At 26.3% G+C, this 21,719-nt stretch overlaps 2 protein-coding genes across 2 annotated transcripts; both read left to right on the top strand.

Annotated features, from left to right (window-relative positions):
- The first annotated feature begins 2,621 nt into the window (after positions 1-2,621).
- On the top strand, positions 2,622-3,774 carry ERF-A1 (ethylene response factor A.1). Its single transcript, XM_004245758.5, has one exon. It carries the CDS (start codon positions 2,842-2,844, stop codon positions 3,544-3,546), a length of 705 nt encoding a protein of 234 aa, XP_004245806.1. The 5' UTR covers positions 2,622-2,841; the 3' UTR covers positions 3,547-3,774.
- A 12,555-nt stretch (positions 3,775-16,329) lies between these two features.
- On the top strand, positions 16,330-17,404 carry ERF-A4 (ethylene response factor A.4). Its single transcript, XM_010327210.4, has one exon. It carries the CDS (start codon positions 16,460-16,462, stop codon positions 17,171-17,173), a length of 714 nt encoding a protein of 237 aa, XP_010325512.2. The 5' UTR covers positions 16,330-16,459; the 3' UTR covers positions 17,174-17,404.
- The last annotated feature ends 4,315 nt before the right edge of the window (positions 17,405-21,719 follow it).

Raw genomic sequence — 21,719 nt, 5'->3', positions numbered from 1 at the left:
TTATATTTATATAGAATTGAACGAATTGACACATTCATCCATTGTGGTGTGTCTTATATGATAATATTGTGTCTTACGTCACATCTTACGTGTATTATGTTAGGATGCATATGACTACATTTCAATTTTATATCAGTTTAAATGTCTACTTGTGCTCACCCAAAGTTGAAAGGCATAAAAGCCGATCAACTAAAATAAATTAAATGACAAATTTATTTATTATGTTTTTTATAAAAAATCTACTACATATATATGTATATAATATAATGTTTTGCTGCGAATAGTGATGGATCTAGATTTTGAATGCTCCCTTGCTATCAATCACAAAATAGAATAAGTAAAATTTATGACTCGTAGAGAGACGATCATATTAAAGTACAAAAGCAGAAAAACAGCTAGAGAAAGTAAGAAGAGAATTAAGAAAAACTTGTCTTAAAAATTTTAAGAAATGCCTACACAAATGCACATAAACCTTAAGCACCCACTTATGACCATTGAGCCAAATCACACTACTTATTACATGGCAACTCACTTTTTAATTTTATCTCAATACTTTTTAACTTTTAATATAAATATAATTATTTTGATACAAAATTAATAGATGCTGAAGTATTTGAAAAGGGAAATGTAGATCTACCGAAAACACGAGTGAACATCCTCTCGCACCTTACATTCGTTCCTTATTATAAAGCTTCAAACTACATCGATAGAACTCTATAATAATGCATTATAAGTTTCTTTCTATAGCCAAACGATATAGTAGTACACAAAGAAAACTATATGTATCGACTAGAAGAGGCTCAATTGGTCACTAACACAATTAAAATATTTTACATTTGTAAGTCTAAATTTGAGAGGATATAGCGTACAAGTCCTATCAAATAAGGAGTTTATTCCTGAAAGTACCATACAACCAATTAGCCATCGTTGATGTTGACTAGAATTTTATTACAAGGTTAAGAGAGATTCAAATGATTAAATTTGTAAGAACTAAACTATTAAATATAGACACGTGTGCAAATGAGACCAACTATATAGTAGACTAGCTAGTTAATTTTTAATTAATATAACAAGTGGGACAATTTGTGTTTTTTTTTTTTAATACAAGAAAATTAACGCCCTATGACAAATTCATTTTTGTCTAAAATCAATGAACAATGTCAATTGAGGGTCCAATAAGATATTTGCCTTTTTACTTGTCCAACATTTTGGCTCTCTCTTGACGTGGAATTAAAATGAAGAATTTTAAACTAGACAAGTTGATGTTATTATTGTTAGGAACTTACAAGTGTAATTTCCTATTTTACTATCAATTCGTGTATTAATTAACCTAAAAGATTTAAAGTAAGTGGAAAATCTTACTTAAAAGTTTCGTGTTTAAGTTTTCTTTGTTCAAGAGAAATATTTTACTTTATCTGCAGACAAATACAAACAAGGTAATGACGACCTTAATGCTAAGTATCAACATTGAGATATTGATATTTGAAGATGAAAGGGATGAGCCTAAATATTGAAAACATAGCATGAAATTTCATTTTCAATATCATGGATTTTTCTTATTGTCCATTCGAATTATTGGTCTGACGAGAATAGTATGTATCCAAATTTTATTCCTATCTTGTGCAAATACGCAGGTTATGTTAAGATTGAAATAATTAAGCATATGAAAGTTAGTAAATATAAATCTAAAAAGACCGGAATAACAAGACAAATGAGAAATATATCAGAAGAAACATAAATATTTAACGTGATTTGATCAATCAAACTATATCTACAAAAATAAATGACAAATCGACTATATATTCTATATGAGAATGTACTAAAATATCGAAAGAAATAATTCCACACAATTCTTTTAGAAGAAAAAGAGGTGCACACAAAACACTTATCTCAAATATCCTCCATCTACGCAAAACACTCAAAGTCTTTAACGGTATATATGAGAGTGTAGTAGAATATCGAGAGAAATAATCTCACACAATATTTTTTAAATAAAAAGAGGTACGCAAAAAACACTTTATCTCAACTATCCTCCATCTATACATAACACTAAAAGTCTTTAACGGTATTAATGAATGCTACCAATTCAAAAAAATTGTGCTTCTATTTATATCATCATAAACTTTTTTCAACAAGAAAAAGACTAATCATTTTTCTTTTTGAAAAAACATAAACGGAAAGCATTACATGGTATATTGAAAGAGAAAAAAAATAACAATACCAAAAAAATATGATAATCGAAATAAAAAAATAACATATACTAGCAATAAAATTGTTTTTTTTTTTAAAAAAAAAAAAACTAAGATAACAATAAATGAAAGAAAAAACATATACAATTATTCAAATTATCACCAAACCTATCCAACAACACACTTCCACACCTCCCATAATATTATCTCGATCAATCATATCATAATTCTAACGAAAAGCAAAAGAAAGACTTTAATGGAAGTCATGCTCCATATGTCTACGACAAATAGTGAATTACTAGAAAAATGCGGCTCAGTAATTTTATCTTATTAGTATTATTCAAAATACCTAATTTCCAATTTTCAAATACAACACGTGCTTATTGAAACTCTCTATTTCCCTCTCAAAAACTTAGAACTTTTCTCCATTTAGAAGTTTCAAGGAAAGCTCAAATTCCAAACAAACAATATTTTAATCATTATTGTTATTAAATTTTCCCACCCGTGCATGAACCAAATTTCATATAAATATTTCCCTTTCCCCGCTTTAATCCAGGAAAAAAAAAACTCATAACTTCCTATTGTTTTTTCTTGATTTGCTCTATTTGTACTAAATTCGCTTCGATATAAAAATTCATAACCAAAATTCAAAATGTATTCAAATTGTGAACTAGAAAATGATTTTTCAGTACTCGAATCAATTAGAAGATACTTACTTGAAGATTGGGAAGCTCCATTAACGAGCTCTGAAAACTCAACATCCTCAGAGTTCAGCCGGAGCAACAGCATTGAATCCAATATGTTTAGTAATTCATTTGATTATACACCTGAAATTTTTCAAAATGATATTCTTAATGAAGGATTTGGATTTGGATTTGAATTCGAGACTTCTGATTTTATAATCCCTAAATTAGAGTCACAAATGTCAATCGAATCACCTGAAATGTGGAATTTACCGGAATTTGTGGCTCCATTAGAGACGGCGGCGGAGGTGAAAGTTGAAACACCGGTTGAGATGACAACTACGACGACGAAGCCAAAGGCAAAGCATTATAGAGGTGTGAGAGTGAGGCCATGGGGGAAATTCGCGGCGGAAATTAGAGATCCGGCGAAAAATGGAGCACGAGTTTGGCTCGGTACATATGAGACGGCGGAGGATGCGGCGTTGGCTTACGACAAGGCGGCTTTTCGCATGCGGGGATCACGTGCATTGCTGAATTTTCCGTTGAGGATTAATTCCGGTGAACCGGATCCTGTTAGAGTTGGATCGAAGAGATCGTCAATGTCGCCGGAGCATTGTTCATCGGCGTCGTCGACGAAGAGGAGGAAGAAGGTTGCTCGTGGAACAAAGCAATAAGTCCTAAAAGTGGGCCCTGTATAGTAATAAAAAAAAAATAGAATTATCCGACGGAAGTTGTTTTCTTATAGAAAAAAGTTATTATTTTGGGTGAAGTAATGAATTTGTTTTTTCTTTCATTTTTCGGCTGTGGTTGATGAAATCAACGAATCAAATAATTATCCAAAAAATTAAGACAATAATGTGATAGTGATTATTAAATAAATAAAAAGGTCAAACTTACGTATATTATCCAACTAGTAGAATTTTATTACGAACCATATTATCAAGGAGTTCACATCTATACGTATAGCTAGTGTATTATATTTATACGTATAACGTGATGTTAAAACTTACATATTTTATGATTTATGAATTTATTAAAAATTATTCACTTAAATATTAATTAAAAATTGATCTAATATTAAAATGTTTGATAGAAAAAATTATTATTTTATATATTATTTCTTTATGTCAGATAATCAGTTGAAAAATTTAGAATAACGTAAATTAATTTACGTTTCAAACTTCGCCTTCAACCTCACCACCACCCCTCCCCTCTTCCCTATCCACTCACCCTCCCCCAATCTATTCAACCTAAACATTTTTAGAGCAAGTGTTCGTTTTCCTATTCCAAATAAGGTAAGGAAAATATAATATCAAAAAGTTAGTGGCTATCATCATGAGTATGCAATTTATTTTAATTTTTTCTTTATTGTATTAATCTTCCAACTTATGCATTTTTGGTTGGGGAGCTTTAAGTTTGGAATCTAATGTCGTACTTTATGAGAGATTTTGGTTAGACACGTTGCTCAAATATGACTCAAATTTAACGTATATTTTTATATTATTTAAGTGGGTAAAAAACATCTTTATACTGTACAAATAATAATAAGATTCATTTTTTATTCTATTTTTTTAATTAAGAAAATAATTGAATCAGTAAAAAAGATCTTTTTATTTTTAATTTGATCATGTCTTAGCTACGACGAAAAAATCAAAGTTACCTAATACGAATAAGGATATGAATAACAAATGAATCTTTCGTTCCCAGAATTTAATTTTTGTGTGTTGTTAGTCTAAATATTTATTGCATTATCAAGTAAACTGACTTGCAACAATGCATAAATCTTGAAATTTTTATATAGTAGGTGCGATTGTTAGAAAGATTATATAAAAAATTTCATTTTAAAAATATTACGCCCAGTTAATTAGAAATTATTTTTAACAAAATATTAAGTATGTATTACGTTATATATAAATTATAATGCAATTCACATTTCATACAATGTACATAAATGCTGAAAATTCAGTGAAATTACGTACCGTTTTGTTATGAGATAAAAAAATTATTAATTTATTTGAAATTTTTGAAGTTGGAGTTTGTATTTGGCTATACTTTTTGAAAATAATATTTAGAATTTGAATATATTTTATCTGAATATGATTTAAACCCTCAATTTCTAAAAATTTAAAAAAAATAATCCAACTTAACTAGCTTAACCATGCGTCCATTTTTTAATTCAACTTGACACATTTTTTTTAGCGATGATGTGAGTTTCTTAAGAAAAAATAAAGGATGAAACTTGCAACTGTTTGGATAGTGCAAAATGATTTTTATTCACTTATATAATATATATACTTTAGATTTAAATCATACTTAGAATGATTTTAGCCAAAAATTTTATTTTATTACTGAAGTGAGGAATATTTACAGTGTACTAATCAAGAAAAGAAAAACTATAGTTGAACCTCAAGCACCAAACAAGTGCTCCGTCCGTCCAAATTAATTGTTATATTTTATTTTCCAAAAGAAAATAATTAGTTTGGGACAAAGGGAATCGTTATTTTATTAAATGTTTATAATAAATTATAGGAATAATCGTATAGAATGACAAATTAATAATATAAAATAAATATAGTAGCTATCATTTGTTTTATTTGTGTTTCATAGTAAACTGTTTGTCAGTCCCTCTCTCCCTTATATTCTCGCTCGCCACTCTCCCTCTCTTGCTTTATACAATTCTATTGTATAAATTGTGTTTCTAATTATATAACGTGAGAGAAAATTGCATATACACATGCAAATGCATATATTTCTGTCTTACACACTTATAATTATACAATAAAAGTACTTCTCTGCCCAAGTCTCCTTTGTCTTTATCTCTTTCTCGTTTTATACAAGTTTAAATTGTATATAATTTCTCTCTTTCTCGTTTTATATAATTTGATTCAATTGTATATTTCTTGTCCAAGTCTCTTTTGCCTTTCTCCCTTTCTCGTTTTTTATAAATTCAAATTGTATATATTCGTCCTATACACTTAATTATACAATTCATTTTATACAATTCTCTGCCCAAGTCTTTTTCTCTTTCTCGTTTTATATACTCCGTAGTTCATTTTATACAATTCGCTTCAATTGTATATGTATAACAAATTATACATATACCTGTTTGCTATGGAGCTCAATTATGCATACTTTGTTATAACATGCAAATATTAAAAAATAATTTACTATATGTGACAGTTGCCCTACATTATATAGTTAAATAATTTTAAAATATATGTCAATTATTATAATTAAATATTAAAAAGCTATGTGCAAATAATAATGTAAAGTTTTTATTCCTAAAAATTTAGTAGCAACCTCCTATATATTCTTTACTAAAACTTATTTTTGTTCTGAATAAACTCTCAGTATTACTAGAGCTGTCAAATATATACGAGATAAAGCTAATTCCAGATTGTTATTTGTTAATACCGTAAAGGTTACCTTTTACATAGAATAAAACTTATAACTTAAGTAATTATTGTCATGCTGAGACAAATTTTGTCAAACGATATGAAATTCAAGCGCTTTGTCTAGATTTGATTATTAAAATCTAGCCAAGAATTTATTTATCAAAAAAATGATATACATAGTTAATTTTGTCATACGATGAAAGAATATTTGTATTTCAATATAACTAATTAAAAAACTAAATGAAAGAAGTATTACTTCGTAGAATGAAATAGTAAAAATATAGAGAATTTGGAGTATAGGAATATTAATTATCACATGCTCCACGTATTTACCCAGTATTTTGCCACGTCCACAATCTATTTTTTTTCAATAAATTGAAATTTCAATAAAATATCAATTCTCAACTAATGATATGATATATATACATAAAGTCATTAACCATTTTCAAACAACGGTACTCTCAAATCAAGAAATTCGTCACAACTTTTTAGTTTTGTCAATCAAATAAATAGTTCCAAATAATGACTACTAGATGAAAAAAAGATTTAAAAAACATAAAAAAACTTTTAAAAAGCTGTTAGTTTTGTTCCAAAGATGATGTTTGGTTTTGAATTACAGAAATCAGAGTCACGTTCTTGTATATTTTTATTTTATTTTACAAGACTTGTTGTACATTTGAAAATTAAAAAATGCGTAAGCCATTTTTCTTTTTATTTCTTTATACAAAATTTTCAAACTTACTACAATTTTCAATATATATGATATGACATATTTTCATATTTGATGAATTCATCAGGCAGCAACACCCAAAATAGACCAAAAATCAACTTTCAAACAGAATGGTTTCAATAAACAAATAATTTCCTTTAGAAAGTTTAAGTTATTCTCTACTCCATTTTCACTATTAAATGAATAATTAAACCATCAAAGAGTGCGGCGGAGATAGATAATAGATAATCTCTCTATTTTTAATCACAAGTATAGAATTAGAGTTTTGATTATGAAAAAAGTGTTAATTAGAAATAGCTTCTTTTTTAATGTGTTATGCAAATGTGAGCGTGAATAAAATTTCATATTAGGTTGAGTGTATAGTAGCTATTAAAACTGTTTCATCCTTAACTTGAGATTTTGGGTTTGGCCCTGAATATAGATAAAATCTTATTGGGAGTGTCATTTCCGAATAGATACTGCAATGCACGATTCAAATTTAATCGAGACTTTAATATGGACTCGAAACACCGGATGAAAAACCAAAAAAGAATTTGCATTAGGCTGTTGAATAAAAAATCAAACTAATCTTTCAGTGTTCGAACTCAAAGTAAAAACAATATTTTTTTGGTTTCCCCCCCAGTGTTCGAAATTCACATTGAAGCTTTGATTAGATTTGAATCGCGCTCTACAAGGTCCATACCGGGGTGGCGTTCCAAAAAGAATTTTCACCACACCTAAAACTCGAACACGAAATCTCTAATTAAGAATAAAATACTTTAACCAATACACCATAACCTATATTAATAAGTAAAAATAATATTAAATTATAATAAAAATATCTTTGAAATATCAATTCATACTCATTGAGTATACATTTTCAACATAAGAATAGAAGTACCATTAATCAAGTATATATTTTCAACAGAGAATAGTAGTATCGTTAGTACGTACACACTGCAGGTAGATTGAGTAAACAGGAGTGGATCACAACGTTTAAGACATAATTTCGTCTGAACTCAATATTTTTTATATAATTATAAAGTGATATGTAAAAAGTTATTAAAAATATAATAAATAATAGATATAAATCTATATTTGAACTCAATACTAAAAACTTTTAAAAATAAATCCATATAATTTAAATTCTAAAATTATTTATGCCAATAAAAATTGTAATGGAATGGATCCTTTTTATCTCTTACTAAAGTATTTTGGTTTGAAACCTTAATACAAATAACATTTGTTCAAAAAATATTTTCTTTTTACGTATGAGTTTTTGCACCGTACAAATTCAAATTAATCAATATGTTAACTTTTTAAATATAATTGAGAAATCAAAAAGACAAGAATTGTGCAAAAGCATTGAAATGCGCGATACATTTAACTATGTTTCTTTCCGGATAAAGTTAATATTAATAACATTAACTAACTTAAACCATTTGTATGAAATAATAAAAATAAATTTGGAGAACTATTGAAAATGCTTTTAAATATTGTGTGAACTATTAATTTTATTTTTGTATTATCAGCAGTTTTAGAAATATCTTTTTTATCTAACTAACTGAACTTAAATATATACTGATATTATAACATAAGTGAAATATAATCCTAATTCAATACTTTTCTGATCAGCTTTTTATTAAGAGTTTCATGTTCCAACAAGAGTTTAAGGCCACTTGCTATGTCATGTAATATAATCGGGGTGAATCTAAGTTTTATTAGTCAAGTAAAAAGGTGTTTTTGAAAAAATCAAAAATTATAGATGAAACTAATAATTTGCGTCAAATTCAATAATATTTTCAATACTCTCTCTAATAAATATAAAACCCGACGTTAGCCGCTTGTCGAACCTTTTAAAGATGTAAAATTTAAATTAGAAAATACTATTATAAATTCTAACTTTCTTGCATCATTATAACAAAATATATATTTTTTTAAATTCTGATTAGCTTGAACTATCTTTCTAAGGATAAACTACAAATTCAAAAATTATATAAAAAGCATTATCATAAATTATCATTTTCTTATATTAATATAATAAATATATACAATTTAAAATATTAATTAAATTTATATTATTTGATTCGAATTTCGATTAGCTTGAAACGGCACGGGTGTTTGCCCATGATTTGTAGTGTAGTTTGCATAGAGCAGTCAGCAAATATGGCTAGAGCTGTTTTTTAGTTTATCCATAACTTTGTTGACTGTCCAAATCTTTTAGTTGACTTACTTAGTCAAATATATTGACCTTTATCAATTACTTTCAGAACTTATTCAAAGTTAATTTGACTAATTTTTAATGAAAAATTAGATCACATTAATTTGATATTTTAAACAAAAAAATTAGATATTCTAAAATTATATGAAAAGTATTAAAAATTATAATTTTATACATATTAATATAATGAAAAATATATCTTAAAATATTAATTAAAATTTTTATAATTTAACTTTAAAAATAAAAATCATAACAAATAATATGAGACGAGATAGTATTTTATTTAAATCTCAACCGTAAAAGGTTGGTTGCAGTCATTTTGTGTTGTCATTTACTTTCCTAGGTGGTGGGTAGATGCCTCCGTCCAACGGCTGTAGTCGATAAAGATCGTAAAATATAAAAAATATAACAGTAATAGACTAGTTGTAATTTTTATTGTTTATTGAAACTTTTATTTCATTGATTATTTTTAATTTAAGATTATATAATATATAAAAAGAGAAATTATTTTAAGTTAAAATTAGATAAATAAATTAAAACGAAGAGATTATCGTTTTATTTGTTTAGATCTTGAAGTATGAAATTCAAATTAATGAGTGTTTGATGTAAAATTTGACAAAAAATTTTTAATTTTTTTTAGAGAAAATAAAGTGAAAAATATTTGAATTTTGGTCGATTGTTATGGTATCAAATTTTATTGATGACTTTTTATCCCTTGCACTATTTGATAGTGTATTTTAAAGGTATATATGTGATTTATAATCATGCAATACTTTGTATGTTCACGTGGACACACATATATCTTTAAAATACACTATTGAATAGTGAATGAGGTAAAAGCTCTTTTTCAAAGTTTGATATCGTTACAATTTCGATTTGAACTTAAATGCATAAAACGTGCTACAAAATTATACTCCTTATTAATTAATGATTCAAAGTATTTTAAGAATTTATAATATAGTAAACTAAAACAATTAAAGTGCATAAAAATTGCTAAGATTGCTTATAAAAATGGCTATTGCAAATCTAAGTCTACACTATTTATTGATTTTTCCACCTAAAGTTAATCCTATCCTAAGATTAAATGATTTTTACACACAGCTTATCAGATAAAACAACAATTTTTATCCTTAAGATTATCCATGGATAGAACATAGACAGATAAAAGTGCTAATTAATTACAAAATATTTACACGTACATCAGATTAATTAAATAAATCAGTACTAAACTAATAATATTGTAGTAGTAAAGTAAGTAGTATTATATTTGGTTTCTCATCTGAATATACTCATAAAATAAAGAACTGCATGTTCAAGTCTTTTGATTTTCAAGATTCTTGAATAAAAATCTAGAAGAACGTATAATAATGTTCATTCTGTCAATCACATATTTAATAATCACAAGTAATATTATATGTACTTCATTATTGATCAAGTTGTGACTTCATTATTTGAAATAATTTATTTTGTTAGCTCTTAAATATCATTTAATGTCTGTATTTTTCTATTACAAAAAACAAAACACCATTTCTTGTCTTCTTTCAATTTTGAACAGAAATTAAAATTGAACTATTATAATGTTGTCGCTTTTATTTTAAATTTGATTTTGAAATATTAGAAGAAACATGATTCGTCTCAAGATATAAAAAAATTTAGTTTGTCCGTCCACACATCTCAAAATCATAATTATAAATTCATTGATTGATTTAGTTGGAACATCACTATATTCTTATCATCATTATCTTTTTAGTGACACTACATTAAAATACTTTTAATGATAATCAATTAGTGATAATAATTTAATTGCTATTAAATACTCTCTATATTTCATACTAATAAAATTCTTTAAGTTCTTTTCGTGTCTAAAATAATTGAATTGTTAAATCTTTAAAATCTTTTTCATATTTATCTTCTGTTTTAATGAAGTTCTATATTTTCTAAAAGATAAATTACTCTACTTATAAAGTTATATTTGTAATTTCGCGAAGGATGGTAAAAAAAAATTAATTTAAATTATGTCCTTTAATGTTTTTTTACTTAAAGTAGGCACTATCTTACGAATTCACTTAATATGAAATAGAGGGGTATTTTTCTAGAGCAATTAATAGTGCCAAATTATATTTAAGCTCTCTTTATAAATACCGCTAAAATATATAGTAACATTGGATATATCTAGCACTACATAAAAATGAATCTTTACAGACAATTAACACTCTTTGTATATGTCCCTAAAGTCTTTACCGACATTGAATCTAATGACACTTTACTAATGTCGATAAAGATTTTTTATCAATTTATATATTTATTGATGCTAAAATTTGTTTTAATTTGTTGTAATGTAATAATAATTAACTGAAGTTGGTAAGATCTTAATTAACATTCTTTATTTATGTACATATTTATTACAGCGAGAAAACTCCATTTGTCTCATATTAATTAATCATCTTGTTAAAAATAATTATCCCATATTATTCCACCTTTCTAAATCAGGAGAACATTACTTATTTTTTTCCTATATCAGTTTGCAATTTATTATTTTTTAAGTGTTCTAATTGTAATAAGAAGTTTTTAAAGAGGTTAATTAGTAAAATTATATTTTTATTTATGACTTCTTAATATACATATTAAAAAAAATTCATCAACTATTATAAGTCAGAAGAGAATATTTTTCTTCTAATTTGAACTCAACTAAAATTGACACCGTTTTACTATTATTCCTATTGAACACACCATTCATCCCAAAAAACTACGAAAATAAAAGTAAGGAATAATATAATCAATTATTTGACTACAAAATATGCTAACTTATCAGAATTTTGAATATATAGTATTTTAACTATTTTCAATTTAGACAAATAAAATTTATTTTTATAACTTTAAAAACTTTTGAACACACACAAAAAATTTGGACACGTAACAACCCTCGTACTTTGATAATATAAATTCCTTTTTAAGTCATAAGACTATTTGGACTATAATACAATTATCCAATTAGTCAAAGTAAAAGAGAGAATTCAATTTAGTCAACATTGTTGTACGTGCAGTCTTTTAGATCCAACGGCTGTTAAAACAACAATACAAAACATAGACGACTCTGATTAATTCACAAATATATTTTATATATTATTCTAAACCTATTCTTTATCAATAGACTGTACGACCAAAGAGGTCAAACTTTTGAAACAAATTAATTGTAAGATTTTAATTATTAATTCCCACTTGTATTTATTAATTAAGAGTTGATAACAAACGAGAGTTACTATTAATTATTATATTCCAATTTATTTTCAATATATATCTTGTTGATGCCCTACTTTGAACAGGTTAAAATTTTGGGAATTTTGACACTTTATATCGTCTTAAAAAGGAAAAAATAAAATTGTCTGTAGAATTTGTTATTCGTTCTATAATATATCATTTCACCTGTTTTATTTTATATGATTTAGTATGATTTGATATAAAAATTAAAAAAGAAAAAAATATTTCTAAAATCTATATTAAAAATATATATTTAATTTTACTTTTCTTAACACGCACACAAACTATACTTGAATTCACGCAAAATATATAGATCTCCTGTTTCTATTTTGAAATTTGTCATGCTTTTATATGGATAAGAAAAATATAATTTAAATATATGTACATTCCCAAAATCATTTTTCTCTTTTAAAAGATCAGAATATTCAAACTTTATCACTTTTTTTTCTTCTTTTGAATGAGATAGGTAGCTAATAATATCCTGAAAATTGGACCTTCTTCCTTTATTCATATTATTACGACAAAAATAATTATTAGCGATATTTTAATTTTAAATTACGGTTAAATATGTATTTTTAGCGGTAATTGTCATTCTTTATATATGTTCATAAAGCCTTTAACGACATTAATAACACTTAACTAATGCTAATAAAGATATTAACACTCTTTATTAATATTAATATTTAATATCGTGAAAAGTTATTTTTATTATAGTATATGTACACTAAACTAATTGAGCTCAATGGGTAGAATAGCTGAACCTTAGCCACCTCTTGATGTTGATATTCAAATACAATATTAGTTAATATCAAATGTTTATAATCATATAAAAAAAATATAACTAATAATATAAATTTAAATTTATTAATTTCTTAACTAATTCTATTATACAAGTGTCATGTTTGATTATGACTCCGACCTCAATTGGGACTTGCAATAGATAAAATATAAATGATACCCTATATTAATAATATAAATTTAAATTTATTAATTTCTTAACTAATTCTATTATACAAGTGTCATGTTTGATTATGACTCCAACCTCAATTGGGACGTGCAATAGATAAAATATAAATGATACCCTATATTAATAATATGTTAATTGGATCAAAAGTAAGCTTTGACATTAATATCTATAAACATCTCTTCTTATTTTATTACAAAAATGGGGAATGGAAGTTGCCAATGAAATAAACAGAAATATCATCTTATTCACTCTTTTTTGTTCGCTTAGAATATTGCGCGCTTTTAAAAAATGACTATTAATAGTATAAATGGTTTATTATTATATTTATATTAATTGATTTTATAAACTTTGAAAATGATTCAGAGAATAAGCAAGTAATATGATTAAAAATATGATTTCTAATATATTTAAAGTGACGAATAAAAATAAAATATATTTTTAATATAATATATAAATAAAAGTAAACATAATGTGAGTAGACTTACGAGTTTATCCTTTTTTTACTTTTAATATATGGAGTACTAACATAAATATTTTTTATTAAAAAAGACAAATCTAGGGCCCGTTTGGCCATAAATATATTTGAGAAAAATTTGACAAATAATGTTTGTCCATACAATTTGCCATAAATATTTTTGGCAAATATCCCAAATTTTCAAATACTAGTTTTTTCTAGTATTTGGGTCAAATCTCATTATTTGGGATATTTTGAAAATTAAAATTTTACCCCAATCTTTTATCTTTTACAAAAACACCTTCTTTAGTTGTTGCTTGCGTTGTATTACATCATTTTTTACGTGAACACCAAAATAGTGATGAAATATTTAGTGAATATTAAATAATGATATGATTGTTGATGAAAATTATTAAAAATTGGCTTTAGGTAACAAAGTCACGTACTTTGTCTGCTTCACGATACATGGAATAATTCTTGTTGCACTCACTCTAAATTACCACATTGTTTTAGTGTCATGGACATTATTTGTTATTGTTGTAACGAACATTCAATTGACTTGTAATACAAACTTTTAGTTAGTTTTGATAGTTTTTAAAACTTGTGCGTATAAATCATATTTTTCTAAAAAGGTGAAATATATTTCCCAAATTGTATGACCAAACAGATGATGAAATTTCATCCAAATTTCACTCAAAAAATATTTGCCAAGAATATTTGAAAATCTATGACCAAATGATAGCTTAGTATTAGCTTTTCTGGCTAAGAATGTGAAGATACAAGATTTTGAACGCAACGTGTTAAAAATTATATAAATATAATGATAGTGTAAAGATATTTCTTAGATTTTTAAGCGGTAACTTTTGAATATAGAATTAAAGGGTAAATACCATAGCAAATTAATTATTTTTTTTTTCGGATTTCAAAGACAGTACTGATTTGTTAAATAATAATTTTGGGACTTTTTTTTATCCACCAACCATAGTAGCATTATAGGTGAATATCACAAGTAAATTGCCATAAAATAGGAGTTGAAAACTTTGAAAAGTTTTTGTCGAGTGTCCAATTTGTGGTAACTTTTTTAGAAATTATTTTATAAGGAAAAAAAGTAGGCAAAAAAAATAAAATAAATGGAGAAAATTAAAAAGTTGATTAGTTTAAGTTGACTATCTGCTTTTGTATCTCTGAAGTAAAAAGGTAAAATATATATTTTTTTAAATATCTTACTTGCATTTAATGTTTATATGAAATATATTCATGAACACATATCATATGTTTTTACATGCATTTTAATCATGTAATCACACTTAATAAATGAGTATCCATACATTAGTTACCATATAATCTTAAATAAATTTATATAATTTTATTTTAGGCATGCAAGAGAGACCTAGTGTATAATAACTTATTAGCTTATTCAAATTTAGTTACATTTGTGTAATTATATTATGCAGATATGTATAACTTATACATGGATGATGGACCTACAAATAATAGATTTCAAATAGGACCAAACCAGGTGAGTTAATTACAAATTTTACAAGATCTAATAGTTTTGATTTAGATATATTTAAAACTTTAACTAGTGTAATTTTTTTATCCAATCAATCTAATGATTTATTATAGACTTTTCAACTTTGAATTCTAAAAGTCAAAGTGACTGTAATTAAAATCAGAAACTCAACCTATCGAATTATAATTATACTATTAAGATGAAAATTATTAGTACTTAATATTATTTATTCAGTTACTAATTTTAAGTAAGATTTTATCAACTGAACATTGAAAAACATCTTTAAATGAGATAATTATTGTATGTATAGTTAACACAATGATACAAGTAATAAGCTGATAAATATTAAATAAAGAGAAGAGTTAGAATCATAGAATTTGACTCAAAAAGCTGATGACTTGATATAACCTCATTTTAATATGCTAGGAGTAATGCTTGAAACTAAAATTTGAAAAAAAAATAAAAAAAATTGTAATTCACTTTGTAACACTTTTTGTTAATTCTCATTTTTAAAAAAGTACAAAAGATGTTAAAGTGGATAAAATAATTTATTTTTAAATAAATTATACTTTTTTTTTTCATAAATAACTAATTTTTATTAATTTTAACACATAATTTATTCTTGAGAAAAATTTGAGGCCCTTGAAATTTAGGAGCCTAAGACGAAGGCCTTATTATTTATTGCATAGAGCCGGCTCTATATTAAAATCCTAACTCCGCCACTGTAGTGGATCATTAGTTTCTTAATGATTGTGTTAAGTTCAAATTTGACTGATAAAATGAATAGAAAAGTAAAAAGGAAATCACGTGATACAAATGTCGTGTAAATTTTCTTCATGTAAGAACGTTCATGGAAGCTGAATTCCTCTGCAGCAACTTCTAAATTTTTCCTTCAAAAAAATATTAATTAAATCATGAAAATTAGCTCCATGCATGAACCATTTTTCTTATAAATACTCCATTTAACCTTTCACTAAGAATGTTCTAATTAAGCTTCCCCAGTTTTCTATCTGTTCTCTTTTCTATTTTTACTCTGAACAATTTAAATCAAATCATTAACAATTAGAAATATGTTTGAAAATATAGATTTTGAAAATGATTATGCCTTTCTTCAATCCATTAAGCTTCAACTACTTGAAGATTGGGAATGGGAAAATCCATTAACAAGCTCAGATAATTCAATCTCAACTTATAGCCGAAACAATAGTATTGAGTCTAATACTTTTTCTAATGAGTTTGATTATTCGACTGACAATTTATCGAATGATTTTGATTGTTCAACTGATAAATTCCTCTCCGATTTGATTAATGATAATGGCTTTGGATATGGATCGGATCCTGTTATTCCAAATGTGAAATCGGAGCCTGAAATTTGGAATTTCGCGGAATTTGCGGCTGCGGCGGAAGTGAGAGTGGAACCACCAGCACAATCTGTTGTGACAGCGCCGCCGCAGAGGCTGCCGACGGCGAGGCATTATCGAGGTGTGAGACAGAGGCCTTGGGGAAAATTTGCGGCGGAAATTAGGGATCCGGCGAAAAATGGGCAAAGAGTGTGGTTGGGTACGTATGAGACGGCGGAGGACGCAGCGTTTGCTTATGATAAAGCGGCGTTTCGCATGAGGGGTTCACGTGCAATGCTGAATTTTCCACTGCGGGTTAATTCCGGTGAGCCGGAACCCATTAGAGTTAGGTCGAAGAAGTCATCAATGTCGCCGGAATGTTCTTCATCGTCGTCGGATAATGCGCCGGGGAAGAGGAGGAAGAAGGTCCCTCAAGCGGTATGAAATGTGTCGGGTCGGTTTTTCTCACGGATCAAATGTTTGGGTTTGGATAGTTTGGCAAGACGTATGAAATAATCATCAATTCAATCGTGAGAAAAAAATAATTTCGAAATTATTATCGTTTCCTATACAGTATTAACTCCTAGAATCGTTTGGTATAAGGAATAAGATATAATAATTTCAGAATGAAAATTTTAATTTATGTTTAATGAAAGGTATTACATAATCCTTAAATTATTTATTTTATCAATTTTATTTGATGAAACAACTTATCTTAGGATTAATTATTTCGTATGTGATTTCTTTTTCTTTCTTTATAAGATAGGGTTGAAGGATGAATGAATTTCCATTGTAAAGTAATAACTATCATAATCATGAAATTCTTCTTTAGATTTCCAATCAATGCTGTGATTTTTCATTGAAGATGGTTAATTATATTGATCTAAAGTTCATAATATGGAAAATTAAACGAGTGGATTGAAGTTAAATTTATAACTTTTTCTTTTTTTCTTCGGATGGTGTAACTATTTCACTCTTAATTAGAACTTTCGAGATTGAGTTCTAGATATAAAGAAAATTTTGTTAGAAACTGTATCTCCTAAATGAATTTTATTTACAGTATTTAATTGAGATATATTTAATGCGAAACTTTAGACACCAAATAATTTCTTTTTTAAAAAAATAAATTATAGATTATAGAAATAATGATGGGCCTCAATAACTCTTTTTGTCGTTGTCTATTCAATTTTCAATTAGGATTGTGTCACTAGGCAGGAATCAGAGTATCTTATTCAACTCTTTGTCAACTTGATGATGTAATACCCAAAAACAGACCAATTACAGTCTTATTCAAGTCATTTCGATCAATAACGTAACCCATATTTAAAGTTTATAAAGTCTAGATTTATTACCAATCATCTCGTTTAGATGAATTGAATTTAATGAATTTCTTTAAATAAATAAAAAATTATTAAATTTGTTCAAACTTAATCATACGTAATATTACAGCTCCACCTTTAGAGTGCGAACGTCACCCAAAAATGTTTAACAATTAAATATTAAATTTTATATATTTTTAGCATAGAATATGAAAATTTCAATTAAAAGTATCGCTACTTGACAAAAAATTATATAACTGTGAATTCAAATTTAATCAAATGTATATTATATTACATCAAACATCAAATTTGAAAAAAACAAAAGAAAAAACATTAAGCAGGTGACATTTGTTAGAGGTCACATATAAAGCTTACTAGTCAATAGTCATAACCTAATATAATACTAAAAAGACATCCATTATTATTAATACAGCTTATATTAATATGTGTATGATTGATCTAGGATAATTAGTTGCCAAATCATCAATCAAATTTTAAAATATCATGACTGAAAATCCGCCATAATTATGATTTCTTCTTGAGGTTTAATTGGTGGAGGTTGAGAAAAACATTTGAAGTTCAATAAAATTTAAAAGTAGGTGTGCATTTAGACAGATCAAATTAATTAATTAAATACAAATAAATTTAGATTAAATTAGCTTTTAAAAATTCAATTTAGAATTAATTGGTTTTGTAATTACACGGAAGAGTAGAGATAATCTGAAAAAGTATTGAGAAGAGATGATTAGATAAAACATGACGCAACTTCATATTAATGCTGACATGATTCTAGATAGGAAGGATTGAAGATTGTATATTACGATAGAAGGTCATTAATTCTTGCCTTATATTGTTGTTTATTGAGTTTAAGTTATCACAAAATTTTATTATTGTTTCTTTCTTATAGATTTTACATCGCTTTTCTTTTTAACCATTCTGCTTTCTGTATTATTTTCTTTTTTTCTTACTTGAGTTTGATGTACTTGAATTGAAGGTCTTTCGAAAATATCTTCTCTATTTTCAATGAACGATAATAAGTAGATAAAATCTACGTATATTCTAAAACTTTTTCAAACGTAGATCTAATTTTGAATATTTATATCACTTAGTTAATCTCGACCGTAAGGTAAATTGCAGTCAATTTAAGTGGTAATTGTAGTAGGTATTAAAGTAAAAGTATGTCTAGAAAGTTAAGTATTTAAAATTAAAAAAATAAACTATATTTTCTTTTATCAAATATTTTATTATTTATTAATAAATAAAAATGAACCTCAAAAAATAATATTATAAGTAACGAGAGATAAGTCTTGTTATACTAATTCTAATGAGGCATTGTAAACATTATCGATTCTATTTACACCTTGAGTTTATTTATTTAATATAGGAATTACTTTTTTTTCCAATCAATCGAAATTTTATCGAAAAATATTATCAATGAATCTAATTTCGATCGAGGCAATTGTGGCTTTATTAGTCTTCAACAAAAATCTATAATCTTCATTTATGCATAAACTTTAGTCATTGTAAAAACTTTTACACATGAATAAAGTCAGTATCACACAAATCCAAGTTATCAAACTTCCAGAGGTAAAGACTTTAATCTCAAAATACTTTGTTCAAAGATTTTCAATTAATATAATGTTAATCATTGAAATTGTCAGAAACTTGAATTAAGCAAAGTGTTTTGTCCCTATTTTAGAATGTGAAAAAAGGATTATAAATGCTTAGACCTACATAATCATAAGCTAATATAGAAGATAACATTAATTAATTATACTTAAACACCACTCAAGCTTATTCTCCTTAAATGTTCCAGATTTTGCCAGATATTTATTAATTTATCAACATATATAAAATCCTAGCATTGACTTTCTAGAAGCTGACTACAATTTCTAGAAAGAAATGATGAAGAGTGAAATTGAATTTTACTTGACATGTTCATGATGTGAATATAGTACTAAATCTCACACGAAATATTACAATGTGAAATTTTGTAATCTACACGTAATAAAAATATTACATTATTGATTCAACTCAACAATATACTACCCGATCAGAGTTGTGTGTGAAATGATAAATAGTTTTTTATTCTTAAATAAAAGTTTATGATTCAATTCTCCTAGGTACGAGGTCTTCTTTAATTTGTTAGGAAACTGAGACTCTCACATCCTCCTATCAATGGTCATGTTTTTATAAGTTAAAGGCTTAAAGCTTTCGCATGCCATGTCTTGTCTGATCATCTCTCTAATCTCCAAAGTTTTTCCGTCTATCTCTACCTCTCCTTCAACCCTTTAGTATTAGATCACTTTATCGAACTCCAATACTTTTTCGGCTTATCTCTATTTCTCCTTGATCCTTTAGCATTAGCTTCTCATAGCTCCTCTCTAGGGTTTTATAAATCCTCTTTTAACATGCTTGAATATTTTTTCTCGTCTTTCATATATTTTCATCACATAACTGGATACCCTTGTCTTATCTTGAATATCTTTTATCTAGGATCATATCTTTCTTAGTAAGCTTACAAATCCATTTAAATAGAACTTTAAGTAAAGATTGAATTTTCAACGTTAACCACCAAACGTGGTGAATTTTTTTACCGTTTAAAATTTTTAATCAAGACCTAAATAAGCATAAACAAATCGGTGATTTATATTATTATTATATAACTTGTCATTGTAATAGTTCATCAATTTTTTTTTATTACAACACTCAAAATTCACTACATTCACGTCTTTGTATTTTTATTTTTCTTTGCTGACAATTGACATACAATTTTGTGGTCAATCTGGGGTTGAAAATTAATTGCTTTCTCCTCTACTTAACATGTCGAACATTAATGCAATAATAATAAGTTCTTTTGACTTTCTAGAAGTTTACAAACATATTCTAGAAATAAATAGAGTTAATTTTTTGAGTTTTTTAAATTTGTGAATCTAACATGTTATTTCAACTATAATATATTGGTTCAAGTTGTTCCACTTTTATTATTCTATCTGGCTAACATTATTATAGTTTCTTCTCTCACGTAATTATATCATCATTGTTTTTGTAAACTTCTAGAAACGGAATATTTTTGTTTTAAAATGTTCCCCTTATTTTATATTTCAATTTTAATCTTGAGCTTGGCTTAGAGAAAAACAAAAACAAAATTACCAAATATTTTGGAAAGGAGGTAACTCTTACGCACAAATCGTTTTTTTATTTTATTCTCTTATAGTCCAAAGTTTTATAAAGAAAGGGAAAATTTCATACCTTATGTATTTTCTCAACAGTCCACGGACAAACCCAACACTAATTCTTGTTAGAATCCAAGTAAGCTTGCAGTATAAATAATGAAAAATTATTTAAGAAAATAAACATGTGATATGTATTTACTCTCCTGTTACTCTCCCTTTCTTTTCGAACAATCAATGATATAAATACATATATAGCAATTAACGATACAATATAAACGGTGAATCAATGATACAAATATATATGGTAAACACATAAATATAATATACAAGACAACCAATGAATACAAGTACAACTTATCACGAATTGTATTTGTTCATACAATTGTATCCACTGATTCATTTATATACTTGATACAATTGATTTGCTCAACAAATTGAATACACTAGTATTTGGTACAATTGTACTCATTGATACAAATCAATTGTATTCATGAT

This window comes from Solanum lycopersicum, chromosome 8 (assembly GCF_036512215.1).
Source record: "Solanum lycopersicum chromosome 8, SLM_r2.1".
Classification (NCBI taxonomy): domain Eukaryota; kingdom Viridiplantae; phylum Streptophyta; class Magnoliopsida; order Solanales; family Solanaceae; genus Solanum; species Solanum lycopersicum.
This window is presented reverse-complemented; position numbering and strand designations above follow the sequence as displayed.

Bases quoted from the DNA above. Each gene is read 5' to 3' on its own strand.
- ERF-A4 (XM_010327210.4), top strand. From the start codon at position 16,460: ATGTTTGAAAATATAGATTTTGAAAATGATTATGCCTTTCTTCAATCC.
- ERF-A1 (XM_004245758.5), top strand. From the start codon at position 2,842: ATGTATTCAAATTGTGAACTAGAAAATGATTTTTCAGTACTCGAATCA.